Source organism: Phodopus roborovskii, unplaced genomic scaffold, assembly GCF_943737965.1.
Source record: "Phodopus roborovskii unplaced genomic scaffold, PHOROB, whole genome shotgun sequence".
Classification (NCBI taxonomy): domain Eukaryota; kingdom Metazoa; phylum Chordata; class Mammalia; order Rodentia; family Cricetidae; genus Phodopus; species Phodopus roborovskii.
The window spans coordinates 17,661,652-17,675,801 of NW_026126588.1; the positions used below are offsets into that span (position 1 = coordinate 17,661,652).

General features: G+C 41.5%; 1 protein-coding gene across 2 annotated transcripts in view; it reads right to left on the reverse strand.

Moving 5' to 3' along the window:
* Bend6 (BEN domain containing 6) overlaps positions 1-14,150 on the reverse strand; it is a 36,199-nt gene that overhangs the window by 16,607 nt on the left and 5,442 nt on the right. For both annotated transcript variants that reach the window (XM_051204372.1, XM_051204373.1), the window contains exon 2: positions 4,411-4,622. In XM_051204372.1, the coding sequence (XP_051060329.1) occupies positions 4,411-4,530 (120 nt within the window). In that variant the 5' untranslated portion in view covers positions 4,531-4,622. The remainder of the gene's footprint in view (positions 1-4,410; positions 4,623-14,150) is intronic.

Genomic DNA, 14,150 nt, shown 5'->3' on the forward strand with positions numbered 1-14,150 from the left:
ATGTTCATGTTTGTATCTTGTTTTAAGAATAGATGTCATTACCGAATAGCAAAAAAGGGTGGAAACTCTTTCTGAGGAAAACAAAACAAAACAAAACGCCTTTACTGAACGGAAACGTGCCCTCAATGTAGAGGGCAACGTTCAGAGATGAAAGGAAGGCCATAAGTAAAAATATTGATTATCTTCCAGCTGAACTATATGAAGTTAATGCAATTGCAATGAAAATTTAAAAACAATGTCTATAAATTTGTAAGCTCAACAGCCAAGAATATCCAAGAGTCCTTAAAGAATTACCAGAAATTGAGACTTCTCTATAAATCCAAGGTGTTATTAAAAATTCAGACCTATTCAGTTTGGTGCTGATACAGAGACAGACAACATTATCAGGAAGCAGGCGGGAGTGGCTAAAAAATAGATGCCTGAGCCTGAGAGCCGTGATGTAAGACAGAGGGGCGGGGCTGGCAGCTCACCTGGGAAGTGAGAGCCGCACAACCCAGGATGCTGGGTGCTGGCCCATACAGCTTTGTCAACACAGGTAAAGAAATGGATGCCAGCCTCATTCTAAACACAGATGCGTGCACTAACACACACACACTCACACACACAGATTCAGCATGCGCTAACACACACACAGATTCAGCATGCATTAATACATACCACACTCTCACACACAGATGCATTAACACACACACACACAGATTCAGCATGCACTAACACAAACACACACAGATTCAGCATGCACTAACACACACACACACACACACACACACGCATGCACACATTCAGCATGCATTAATACATACACATACACACAGATTCAGACACCCACATGTAGGTGTTTACGTAAGTGTACACATATACATGTATACTCGCACACATGCGCGCGTGCACACACACAAGCAAATTTCTGAAGATGGATTAAGAATTTAGTCATTAAAAGCAAAATGCAAAAATTATACAGGAAACATAAAGGCATACATTTTAAACTTGGCGTGGGCATTTCTTAGATATAAAATCTCTGATCACAATATCAAAAAAGAAATTCTGTTCATAAGTAAGGCACACTAAACAAGAAAAAAGACAATAAGAATCAATGGAAAATTAGCTATAATATGATATCTGTGCATTGTTAATCAAAAGAGCAACTCACTGGGAAAATGGGCAAATATGAAGAGTTCATTTTATTGAACATAAAACCTATATGGCTCATCAGTAGACACAGGTATTCCGTCTCATCAGTGAGCAGAGATGAGATCACAATCACTACCAATTACTATTTGGGTTAAAACCCATGGACTCTGACAAAACTCCACAGGGTGGGCATGGATCACTGAAATTCTCTATATGTTGCAGTAGGAAGAGAACTTGGCGTACTGCTTTGGAAAGCACTGTAATATTATCCTAGAAAGTTTAAAATTTATCTCCTCTGTGCTCTTGCAAAGGATCGCCAGATCTGTGTGTGCATACAGGAAACCACGCCCAAGACTTTCAAATGAAGCAAGATTAATAATGGTGAGAATCTGAAGGCAATCCAAGTGTCTACTGTCAGGACGGTGGACAGGGCTCTTGTGCTGGCCCTGGACAGCGGGATTTACACAGCACAGGCAGTGGGTAAATCAGAGCCACAGAGGGTCAAGGCTAGTACAATGTAGAGAGAAAAAAGCAAGTCCTCGACAGTTGTCAGACACAGAGACAAAGCTGTGTGTTGCGGGAGACAAATCAACAATGTGAGAATCTTCAACACTGCAGCCCCACGTAATTCAAATCTTCAAGACTGGAGAAATGTTCCACAGTTACTTCCCTAGGTCAATAGTGGGTAGACTTTCACCTTGGTTTTCTTAAGAGCCTTCCAGTGTGATCTCTGATGATGGTATCCAGGAGTCAAGCGATACCTTCAAGTGTTTTGTTTTGTTTCATAAGGCCTTTAGGTAACTGCTATAAGTTGGCCAGAAAAAAGGCTAAACATAGATACAATAATAAAAGAAGATGGCTCTTTGGCCCAAGGTCTTTGACCAAAATAAGCTCTCCTCTGGTTGTAGTGAACCGCAGTGAAAACAGACAGAATTGTGTAGTTTGGAGCAGTATTAAGATTTTTGAGGACAGTGAAGTGCCAGACTCAGCACCATACTGGCCTCAAGAGCATGTGCTAATTTTACACCTGCACAGCTTCAAGCCTGCACTAGCAAGTTACAATAAGATAGCTGACAAAAATCAGAAATTAATGCTGCTACTGATAGTATCAATGTTGATAATATCGATAAGAAAGTATAAATGCAAAAAGGCCTGTGCACTGTCCCTGGGCATGCTGACTCTGTGTGTGTGTGTGTGTGTGTGTGTGTGTGTGTGTGTATGAGAGAGAGAGAGAGAGAGAGACCTTCAGAAAACCATCTTATGTGGCAATGCAAATTTTATGAAAATATCTCTACCCTACTGTCTACTCAGCCTTAAAAAGAACAAAACAAAACAAAACAAAACAAAAAACCCAAACAAACCGCCTTTAAGAGAATAATGTCATAGCCCACCTTACTTGCTTTGGATTTCCCATATAAGCTAACACATGTAAGCATGGGAATTAGTTGGATTTCTCGACCTAAGCTAATGCATAGCTGTCATCTTAAATTATGTACTCTTCCTGCTTCTGACCTGGAGTATCACACGGGTATAATTTGCTGAAGGCAGCCAAAAATAGAGGTTGAAAGCATCTTTCTAAAATCTACTATAAAAATTAAAGGCATCCGTTTATGGACATTGGTTGATCAACAATGTTTGTAGCTATGTTTGTTGTCTGGGTCAGTTGGGTCAGTTGGGAGTCGGTGGCATCATCTCTTGTAAGACTCTGTTGAAGATTCCTGTAAGAATGACTGGGAAAGATTCCCATTCCTTCCCTGTGTGATGCTTTCTATGCTGTTCAATAAAGACAAAGTCACACCACAGCTATGCAGCAGACATACACAGACAGACAGACAGACACACAAGACAGAGGCCCAAAGACAGGACACACACAGGAACAGACACAGAGACAGATTCACAAGACTGCCTTCAGGCTCAAACAGCATGCAGGCAGGTAACACAGGGACCATGAAGAAGAGACTTGAAATCTGGACTCGCTCTTGGTTAAATGACTCAAATAGGAAGAACCTCTATTTCTGTTCCTGATGTGACACCAGTGTGTTCCTCGTGACTTGGAGTTGATCACTGACGTGATTAATTCATGCAGTCTTATAATGTCTAATCAAATGAACAGAAACAAGTACACAATTCCTAATCCACAAGTCATCCTCCTATGTGTATTCAATACAGAGGTAACTGATGGGGTATAGTTGTGCTAAATCATTAGATTTTAGTTATTCCAGCCCTAAAAGTAACCAAAAAAATGTATAACTAACATAAGCTGATTTAATGCTGATTTGTTTCTCTACAAAACATGTTTTATGATTTACATGTATCTCATAATGTTAAGTCTTATAAATGATTTTTAGAAAAAAAATGTAGTGCTTATAGAAAACTCAGAGACAAGTTAAGGTTTATATAAACGATATCCGCGCGCCACTAAACGATATGCACATAGTATTTTACAGTGTAATGTGCACTGCAATATGAAGAAATCCGAAAACCACATGATAGCTACCTAAAGGATGGCACATTTACACAGTAGGGTACCGGAGCTTGCAAAAAAGCTGTCTGTCAGTGGGGGAGATCTTTAAATGATAAGCAGAAAAGCAAAGTACATAGCAGTGTGTGTGTGTGTGTGTGATAAGTTATATTTTATTATAAATAAAGAAATGCAGGGAGGACTGAAAAGCCGCAGTGGGAGTGAGCTGGGGTATGAACAGAGTGCATGGGAGACAGGGAAGCAAGGCAGGCATCACTATTTACTCTTAAACTATCCAAGTTATGAGAGTGTAATATTTAAAAATTTAAGAACATGCTGCATGTATTACAAACAGGTACAAATATGTGACTGTTTAAAGACACAGAAATAAAAAATAGAGAAGGGGCATGTCTGTTAGTTGTCCCAAGTATAGGGAGGGAATGAGGTGGTGAGGGTTGCCGTGATCTAGGTTCTAAACAGAGAGCAGAGAGTATGTCTTAATGAAGAAATATGCAATTTCCACAAAGTATTTTGTGAGGAACAATATTTTCAGTCTGATGACCTTTCAATGTGTAGGACAGCAAGCAAAACACTGACATATCTGGTCCTGGCTGAAATGAAGTAGGGAAGCTGCCCATTGAGTGCGCTTCTAACTCAAGCTTAAAAAAAAAAAGAACAGAAACTATATTCTCTGAGTTGAATGAAGAATGAACACAAATTACTAGGAAAGGGGAGAAAGTACCAAGAAGCAAGGGCAGGAACTGTAGACCGTGGCTGATCTAGATAAGAGGGTTAAATCAAAGCAACAGAAAACCAACCTGTGCTTTATCCACAGCACTATTTGCATTTTCTGAGTTCACCGTCTCTGTCCGTTTCCTCTTTCTCTTCCTAAGAACTTGGTTATCGGTAATTTCATCTGTCTGCAAGATCTTCTGCATTTTCTCAATTCGTCAGCAAAAGCGTTCTGAAACCGTAGAAGGCAGAGGCTCCCATGTAGGTGATGCTCTTCTGCAAGCAGCTAATGCTTCTCCTTAAAAACAAAACAAAACAAACAAAATAGCGCATCATGCTGCTCAGTCGTCCACAGAACGCTTCCTGCGCCTTCCACCCACCGGCCAATTTAGCAGACGTTTTCCACTTGAGTCAAAGCCTTTCAGCTTTGGATTATCATCCAGATGCTTGTGTTGTGATGTGTATGTAGTAAGCTGCCTTAAAAGAAAATCAAATAGTATAAAGACAATTCCCATCTGTTGTTCTTGTCAAGTAACTATGAATAATTAACAATTTTTTTAAAAAAATTATAAATGCATGTAAACAGCATCACAGAGGAATGAAGTGAGGTTTTTCACGTCTAGGAAAATATATTACTAATAGTTAACAGCACCAAAATCAAAGATGAAAGTATTGGTCCCTGGTATTTAGTACAACAGACCACCTCCAAGAGACAGACAAAGCCACAGAAACCACCAAACATCCCATCTGTAGGAACCAATCAAAAATACGAACAAACCAGTTGCCCTGACTCTAATTGTTCTCCAAATGTCAACCAATCAGGATCTGACCCATACCTACTAATGCAATCCTGTGACTTTTTTTTTTTTTCTTTAAATTCTGGCAATAGACAAGGGATTTCACTCCCTCTGGAGGCTGCTGTGTTAGCCTGCTAGATAAAGAGTCCCTACCTGTAGGGTTAAACAATAAAGCCTTGTGTTTGCAGTTCGGTGAGTCTGTCTCCTTGGTTGTCTCTGGGGGTCTTCTAGACTTGAGCACAACAATAGTTACTAATGTAAAGAGTGGCATTTTCAAGATAACACTGTTGGGAATGGGGGTGTAAACCTGTAATGCTAGCACTTCAGAGATGAAAGCAGAAGGATCTTGTGTTCAAGGCCAGACTGGGTGACATGATTAGTGCATGAATTCAAAAGCTAACTGAAATTCCAAGAAACAAGTCACCGAAGAGAAGGAACCTAAATGATTATCAAATATGATTCAGTTATCTCATTTTCCTTTGTAACAGAAGATCTGCACTATGAATTAATATGAAAATGTGAGGTGTGAACAATGTATTGCACAAAGATGAAGCTCTGTCCATGCACACTGTTCCCTTGCCATGCTCAGGTCAGACTATGAACTGGATGCTCTTCCTGTGCAAGCAACCAAAGTGTGTGAAACAGTGGAGTGGCATTCTACACAGCCCACGGCTGGCTCGGTGAGGTCTGAAGAGATTTCGAGTTTAGCTCAGACTTTTAACGACGTGGAACGTGGAGAGGCGGGTTGTTTCCTACTGTGCAAAAGCTGCATGTTTACTAGAGGAAGAGAAACCAAGGCAGGGAGGATTCTAACTGGCTGCTCTTCGAGTCTTCCAGTTATAGCAGCAATTGCCAGCACAAAACACAAGCACAAGCACAAAGTTGCCAGTGCTTAGCTTCCCTTGGGAGATTACAAGGTTCTACTAATGTCCCTTGTGGGCAGCCTAACCTGCTTCTCCAAATTCAAGTGGCATCAAACACATTTAAGATTCCCAGGTAGTTGCTGCTATATTTTGAGTAAAATGATGGTCCATATACATGTATACATATGTGAAATAAATACCTATACACACACACACACATACACATACACACACACACACACACACACACACACAGAGAGAGTTTAGCCTAAGAATAGGTTGAGCTATAAGTTCCATTTCAGCTCATAAGCCACATCCTCCACTTCACATTTATTTTTTATTAGGTAGAACATTCTATTCCTCTTGAAAGTTCAGAGTAAGGTATAACCATTATGTTTTTAAGTAAGTGCATTCTACCACTTTAATGACTTTTAAATCCGTTTTTAAATTCACGAATGTAATAATTTTGATACCAGAATCAACACTTATGCATAAAAACAAGGGGTAAATTCAACTCTTAAACATTAATTTATCTAATCAGTTGAAACATGAAAGGACACGCTAGTTCCCTTTGAACTAGCTATCCTCCATCGATGACATATACTAATGAATTAACTGGCTCCCATTTATCAACGTCGCCATTCACTTTGTGTTTTCTAAAGCCTCACATTTTAGGTCTACGCATGTATTTCAGATAATTACATAATAAATCACCTTAAGTGGTTTTCCTCTTTATCTACTACCAATAAGTCCTCTTCATGTTCTAATACTCGAGCCACCTTGGAGCAGCATTAAAAATAACAACTATCAGCTACATTATACATCCTAACAGGTTATTTCCCTGTCCCCTGTGAAGATGCCATGGAGAGTTTCCCACTGTCAATGAAATCATCAGGAAGTGAACGTGGAAGGGAATGTCAGCGGGCAGGCACTCCTTTCTTACAGGAACAGTGGCCAGGCTCCAACAGCTTGTCAAAACCAGAACCAGGAAAAGCTGAAAGCGGAGAACGAGAGGACAGCTGCCTTTGCATACTCATGGGTTTTTACATTTGTTGTTCAACCGATCGCACACATAGATGATGTCTGGGGATGTCTTGACTGAGTATTTGCAGATCGATGTTTTTTTTTTTTTTTTTTTTTTTTTTTGCCCTTACTGCTTACTTAGGAATAACATTTGTAAATCAACAAACAAACAACAGTATGACTATTACAGTGTATTGTTTAGGGAATAAAGACAAAGGTAAGAAATCATATCGTGCTCTGCGATGTAAATACTCATGAGCTGACTTAAAGTCCATGTGAGGATGTGTGTAGGTTGTATGCGAACACTTTGCTGTTTGCAGGGGACAGTTAAGCCTCTGTGGGTTTGGTATTCTTAGGCAAGAGATGGCTGACTGATCAACAGAAGCCTGAAGGAGAGTAAATAGATGTATACAATCCCAGAAAGCCACACAAAAGCAAGGAAGGACAAGAGATGGGGCAGTAGTTCAAAGGATATGACCTAACCTCAGGGTTGTGGAGTGTTCAAGGCCACCAGGAGCAAGAGGTTCAGCACTGGCAGACTTTGAGGACAACTTTGTGAGCTGTTAATTCTACTGTGCAGGAGCCAGCCCCTACTAAACCCATCCTTATAAGAGACTGTAGAAAAGCGTATGTGGAAATTTCTTTAAAGCAACGGCTAAGTTTATGTGAGTCCTGTTACTCTTCTAGTCTAAGCCTCATCCAGATACAGTAGGTGGTGAAGCAGGGTCACCCACACGGTTATAAATAATATCTCTCGTTCCCAACTGTGCAGCCCTGGCCCTCTGAATCCACTGTGCTGTAGCCATTCTGCACCAGATGTCCATCTGTAAAATGGAGACGGTAACAAAACCATGTTTAGGTTGACATCTTAGTTATATTAATATTATGCTGATTAACAGTGGTATTTTAATTATTAACTGATTTCTCTCATATATAAGGCTAGATTAAATATGCGGGCATAGGAAAGATGTTCACAATAGAGGAGGCTGGAGAGGACTCCAAAAACATGCCTGGTTAACCTCAGTGCCTAAGATGTTTAGGACATAAGGCTCAGCTTCCTGCAAACAGGAAGTGACTGGCAGGTACTACATGCTTTTCTGGTGAAGGATAAACAGCAGCTGCTTTCCAAAATGAGTCTGCCTGGTTCCTCCCCAGGTGCGTAGTTCACATTTACCTAAGGGATGGGAATGGGCAGGTGAGATGGAGACCGTAAGAATTAAAGTGATAAAATTCTAATGGAAGGAATCTCATTCGATTGGAAGCTTATGAGAGGGGAACTAGGAAAAATTCTCACAAGTTAAAAGACAAGCATATACCTTGTGCACCAGGAAACTTCAGATACTTTCACTGAGTGTCAGTTTCCTCCTCAATAATCTGGGTAGGGTTTATTCTAAAAAATAATCAGGGCAGCTGCTACCCAGCAATGCCTACTAGGAATCCCTTCAGGCAAAGATCTGCAGTGGGCCGGGGTGGGGTGGGGTGGGGTGGGGCAATGTGAAGGGAAGCATACAACAGGAAGGGCTGTTTTGAAGGGCTAAGGAATTCTTACTCCTACTTGCTAGCTGCATGGTCCTGGCTTGGGCGGGGGCAGATCCCTTACATCTTAAGCTCTAGGGTACTCGTGTAAGGTAAGTGTGGCGCTAACCCATGGTTGCTGTGTGGACAGAATAATTAAGTATGTAAAGCGTTAAGCAGAAGCCCAAGCACACGGTAAGCATTATCTATGATCGCAAATAAGCCGGATGTCTGTGTCAGGCTAGCAATCTTGATGCTGACTGGAGGAGACTGGGGCACGCTGTCCCGTGCCTCTGCCAGCCACCTTACTGCTGTGACAAAAACACCTGAAAAATTCGACCTCAGGAAGGGTTTATTTTGGCTCAGTTTGAGTGCATGCAGTCCATCCTGATGAAGACCTGGCGGGAGGAGTGTGAGGCCAGGACACGGGAGGACAAACGTTGGTGTTCATCTGGCCTCCCTTTTCCGTATGCATTCAGTCTTGGAGCCTTGTGTTCAGACCTTTCGTCTCTGTTAAACCTCTTCGGAAATACCCTGATAAACACACCTGGAGATGTGTCCTCCAGGCAATTCCAAATCTACTCAACTTGACAACTGGGGCTAACCTGATCTACATTTCACAACCTAAGCCGGTCCGTCCCATCCTCTGAGTGGTGGGATTCCAAGAATGCTCCACTGTGCCCCAGCTGACTGAGACTAGCTTACCAGGCCAGAGGTCCACAGGAAGTCTGGGACAGGAACTGCAGCCCTGCAGATTTCTCTCAAGGTAGATTATCATCTCACCACAGATGGCCGTGGGATTTTGCAAAGGACAGCAAGCAGCTACTAGGCCCCGAGGAGTCATCATGAGGCCCTTAAGGGACAATGAGTCAAACGCAGGAGCACTATGTCCCTTCTTCACTGACGGTAGGAATGAACATTGTGTCCACTCTTCACTAGTTAGACAGGCAGGAGGGAACTTGGAGGAAACAGAACTTGTAAGGCTGAGAGATAAAGGTTCCTCAGGATACTAGACCTGAAAATCTGGGGTTTGACAGTCACACACTGAAGTAAAAAGTCTCATGACAAAAGCTGTGACAGAGTGTAGTTACGTTGATGAAATACCGAAGCCTGGCGTCCAGAGCATATGACAGGGAGCAAGAACTAAGGCCTACAAGGATGCCCGAGCAGCATCTCAAGGGAGTATATTCTGTGATGCTGTAACAAAAGCACAGGCCTTGTCCTTTAGAGTGAACAGAACTGTATTGGCTTGGGCTGCAGCCATAACTCAGTGGTAATGTCCTCACCTAGCGTGGCAAGGTCCTGAGTTCAAATCCCAGTACTGCAAAATTCTATCTATCTATCTATCTATCTATCTATCTATCTATCTATCTATCTATCTATCATCTATCTGTATGTGTACAAACACACAAACACACACTCACTCAGACTTCTGGAGTATGAGAAGTGTCAGTATGTGAATAGAGCCCTCTCGCTGCCTCATCTCAAGGCAGAAGAAGAGAGGGAAAGAAGAATAAGCCTTGCCCGTTTATACCCCATTTTTAAGACGGGGCATTAACTTCACTACTTAAAGATTTTTACCTCCCAATACTCCATAATAGCAATAAAATTTCAACACGCACTTCAGAAAGGGACATATGTATAAGCCATGGCATTCTGTCTCTGGTGGAAGGCTGGAAATCATGAGTAGGTGGAGTTGAGATTTTTTTTTTTTTTTCCCATATAAACTCAGATCCCTAGAAACTCCACTATGGAATCCAATCTGAGAACTCCTACGGTAAAGCTACGGTAGAGTTGGGGCTGCCAACGCTGTAGGTTTTCAAATGTAAACTCTTCTACATTCTAAAATAGTATGTTTGCTGTTTGTTATCCTATTTACTCCACAAAGTATCCAGGGTTATACAGACGTCTTAATGCACTTTTCTTTCTGTTCCTGAGGATTCTTGGGGTAGTCTTACACTAGGATAATTTCAAAACCCCTGAATCCATGTGTTCCTGAAAAGCATTTCAACAATCACTAGTTACTTACTTAGTTTTCTTGGTACACAGTATTTCTTCCCTTTTGAGTGATACTATTCTTTCAGGGATGAACAAAATTGATGCAATAGCATAAAATATTTAATGCAGAAAATAAATTTTAAAATTAATGTTTAAGTCCTAAAGATTACAAAATAGGAATAATCTCTTCAAGGTGGCTGTAGCTTTATTACCAGGAAGATATTAAATTGAATTAACTAATACTAGCCAATATTTTATTTATTTATAACATTTATTATGCAACTGTGATCGTTTTACCTTTTCTTTTTTGTGTTTCATTTATTAATGTCAGAGCCAGGCATGGTGGTATGTAATTTTAATCCCGGGACTTGGGAGGCAGAGAGAAGTAGATCTCTGCAAATTGAAAGTCATGCTGGTCTACATATTGAGTTCCAGGCCAGCTAGAGCTACACAGTGGTAATGTGCTCACCTAGCATGGCAAGGACCTGAGTTCAATCCCCAGTATTGCAAAATTCTATCTATCTATCTATCTATCTATCTATCTATCTATCTATCTATCTATCTATCTATTTACTTACCTACTGTTGGAATGCCAGAAATCATATGACAAGCCTCACCTTGAACCTACCCAGGAAATAATTTCAGTGTTCAAGCTGTCTTTGAAAATTGCACATTCTTAGAAATCGTAGAGGTATTTTACACCAGCTGAATAATAATGAACTCTATGATTTATGACTCTAAAAGCTTCATGATTCAATTTATGAAAAGCTCTTAAAGATTCCCACCCCACCAGCAGTTCCTACAACTGTGTATAAATTATCTGGCCAAATGATTCAGTATTTTGCTGCATGACTCAATTCTCTGTGCAATGTGGAAGCTACATAAGTGAGTTCTGGTTTCTCGTGGATAATAATTACTTCCTCAAAAGTGTCTTTGGAGTATTATAGTATAGATGGATTCCAGTATTCTGGTGTTCTTAAGTTACCAAACTTTGGACATTTGTTTGAACTCTGTAAGCTCAGACACCATCCCCCCCCCCAGTGTTATTATGGATCTTGATGCTGTTAAAAGTACAATTTGAAACCCTTTCCCCCCAAAAAAGTACAATTTGTAGCAATTTTATTAGAAACATTTTCTCTTATGATAATGCCTTTATGTTATTTTAAATGTTTTTATTATGGTAATATATGTAAGAAGTCCTTTTGAGGGCATGTTTGCTAAAAATAACATTTGATATTGCTGGAAATGACAGCCCTTTTCTCTTCTCAAACTCCCATCAAATGTGAGCTGTTTCACAATCCTGATTCTGGTGACTGGAAATCACCAAATAGTCAAGATTACACTATTCCAATTAGATTCTTCTCAATGACGTAGCTTCTTTGCCTCTCACCAGAAGCATATGAAAGATACTTTACCCAAGAGCAAGTAGACTACTTGTCCAATATGGTTTATGAATATATACTGCTAGCTAGAGTAATTCTTATGCATTTTTGTTTGTTCTTTTATGATTACCAACTGGGTAATTTACAAGTCTTGACTATACTCCAAAGTATCCCATATTATTATTTGTTTGTTTGTTTTTCAAGACAGGGTTTCTCTGTGTAGCCCTGGCTATCCTGGAACTAAGTAGCTCTACAGACGAGAACTCATAGATCCGCCTGCCTCTGGCTCTCAAGTGCTGTGATTAAAGGCGTGCGCCACCGCAGCCTGGCTCATCATTTGTTTTTAAGATTTTATTTTTAAATTGTGTGTATATTTGTGTCTCTGTGTGAGCATGAGTCCAGGTGCCCTTGGAAGTCAGAGGCACCTAATCTGTCCTGGAGCTAGAGTTACAAGTGGTTATGAGCTACTAGAAATTGAACTCATGTCCTTTGAAAGAGCAGTCTGTGCTCTTACCAGCCACCATGTCTTTCTATTACTATGTTGTTGTGTGCACACTTGTGTGCATGATGTATACATGTGTGGGTGCGGACAGAGCATGTTGCACGTGTGCTCAGAGGAAAGAGCTGTGGGGACAGCTCTCACTTTCTATTTTATGTTGACTCTGAGGGTTGAATTCGGGTCACACGGGCAAGCACTTCACCCGCGTAGCCAATCTTACCCGCCCTCTTACTTTTTTCCTTTATATTTGAGATTGTAATTACGTCATTTCCCCTTTCCTTTCCTCCAACCTAACCCTCCCACGCACCCCTCCTTGCTCTCACTCAAATTCATAGCCTCTTTTTTCATTAATTATCATTACATACATGTATATATGTATGCACATACATACACATTCCTATATACAATCTGCTCGGCTCGTGCAGTGTTACTTGTATTTATGTTGGTAGGGCCAGCTGTTTGGTACTGGATATCTGACTGGTTGTCCTTCCCTGGGGAAGGCCTCCCCTCCCAACTCTCAGCAGTTATTTCTACAGGGCCTCATGGGCCTTCCCCATGCCCTTGGCATGCCTGTTGTCCTTGTTCAGATCACGTGTAGGCATTCCCGCTGTTGAGACTTTATGGGTGTAGTTTCTAATATGGGTGTAGTTTCCGTGAAATACACAGTCACGGAAAACTTCCTGATCCTCTGGCTTTTACAGTCTTTCCCATCCCCTCTCCTGCAACATCCCTCGAGCCTCAGGTGCAGGAGTGTTTCGTAAATGCACCCATTGGGACTAGGCTCCAAGACTCTGTATTTTGATTGGTTGTGGTTTTCTGTAGTGGCCTCTGTCTGTTGCAAAGAGAAGTTTCCTTGGTGAGGGGTGAGTATTAAACCTATCTGTGGGCGGAAGGACAAATGTTTAGACTGTAGCTAGGGAATATGCTGATTCCACAAACTGGTGGTTAGAGACTCTTCTCCAAGACCCATGACTTCACTGGCCTTGAGAAGTTTCCAGTACCAGGCACGATTTCCTCCTTAAGTGGGGCTTAAGGCCAACCACAGAGCTGTGAGTTGCTGGTAAGGCATGTGTCATTTACGGAATGACATCTCCCATCAACTACTGCATTCTTAGGGTTTTGGTGCCGGCTGGTCATAGCTCTCATAGCTGGGTAGGACTGTCTGTTGCTTCCTGCCTTTGGAAGCCTGCACGGTGCCTTCTGGTACCATAACAGCTGGTCCTCAGGGAGGGGCCTTTCAAGTCAGTTCTGGCTCCAGGGCCCTAAGTCTGAAGTGTGTTGTGTCTGCATCAATAGTGAGGTCAGGGTTGTCCAAGAGATTCCCTAACCACACAACCTATTGCTATTGCCATCAGCTGTCCCTCAAAGGTAGAAGGTAAGTCCCCATGTCTTTTAAATTTTTATTTAATGATGACAATGCCATACATGCATATGATGTATTTTGGTAATTTTCACCCTTCATTATCCTCTTTTATTCCTCTCACCCATCTTTCCTTAAAAGGGTTGCTGGGAAGGAACCCCATGGACAGGGAGGCACCCTACCTCGTCAGGTTCAGCGTTAACTCTGCAGTGTGAAAGGTGGTCTTCACTGTCTCATGGGCGGGGTCTCACACGGAATAAAAGGAAAAGAGGGAGCTGGCCCTGCACTTAACATTCTTTGCTTCTGACTGTGGGTGCAGTGTGGCCTGAAGCCTCCTCAAGCTCTGCTGTGGCTTCCCTGCTTGGATGAACTGGAACTTTGAACTGAAA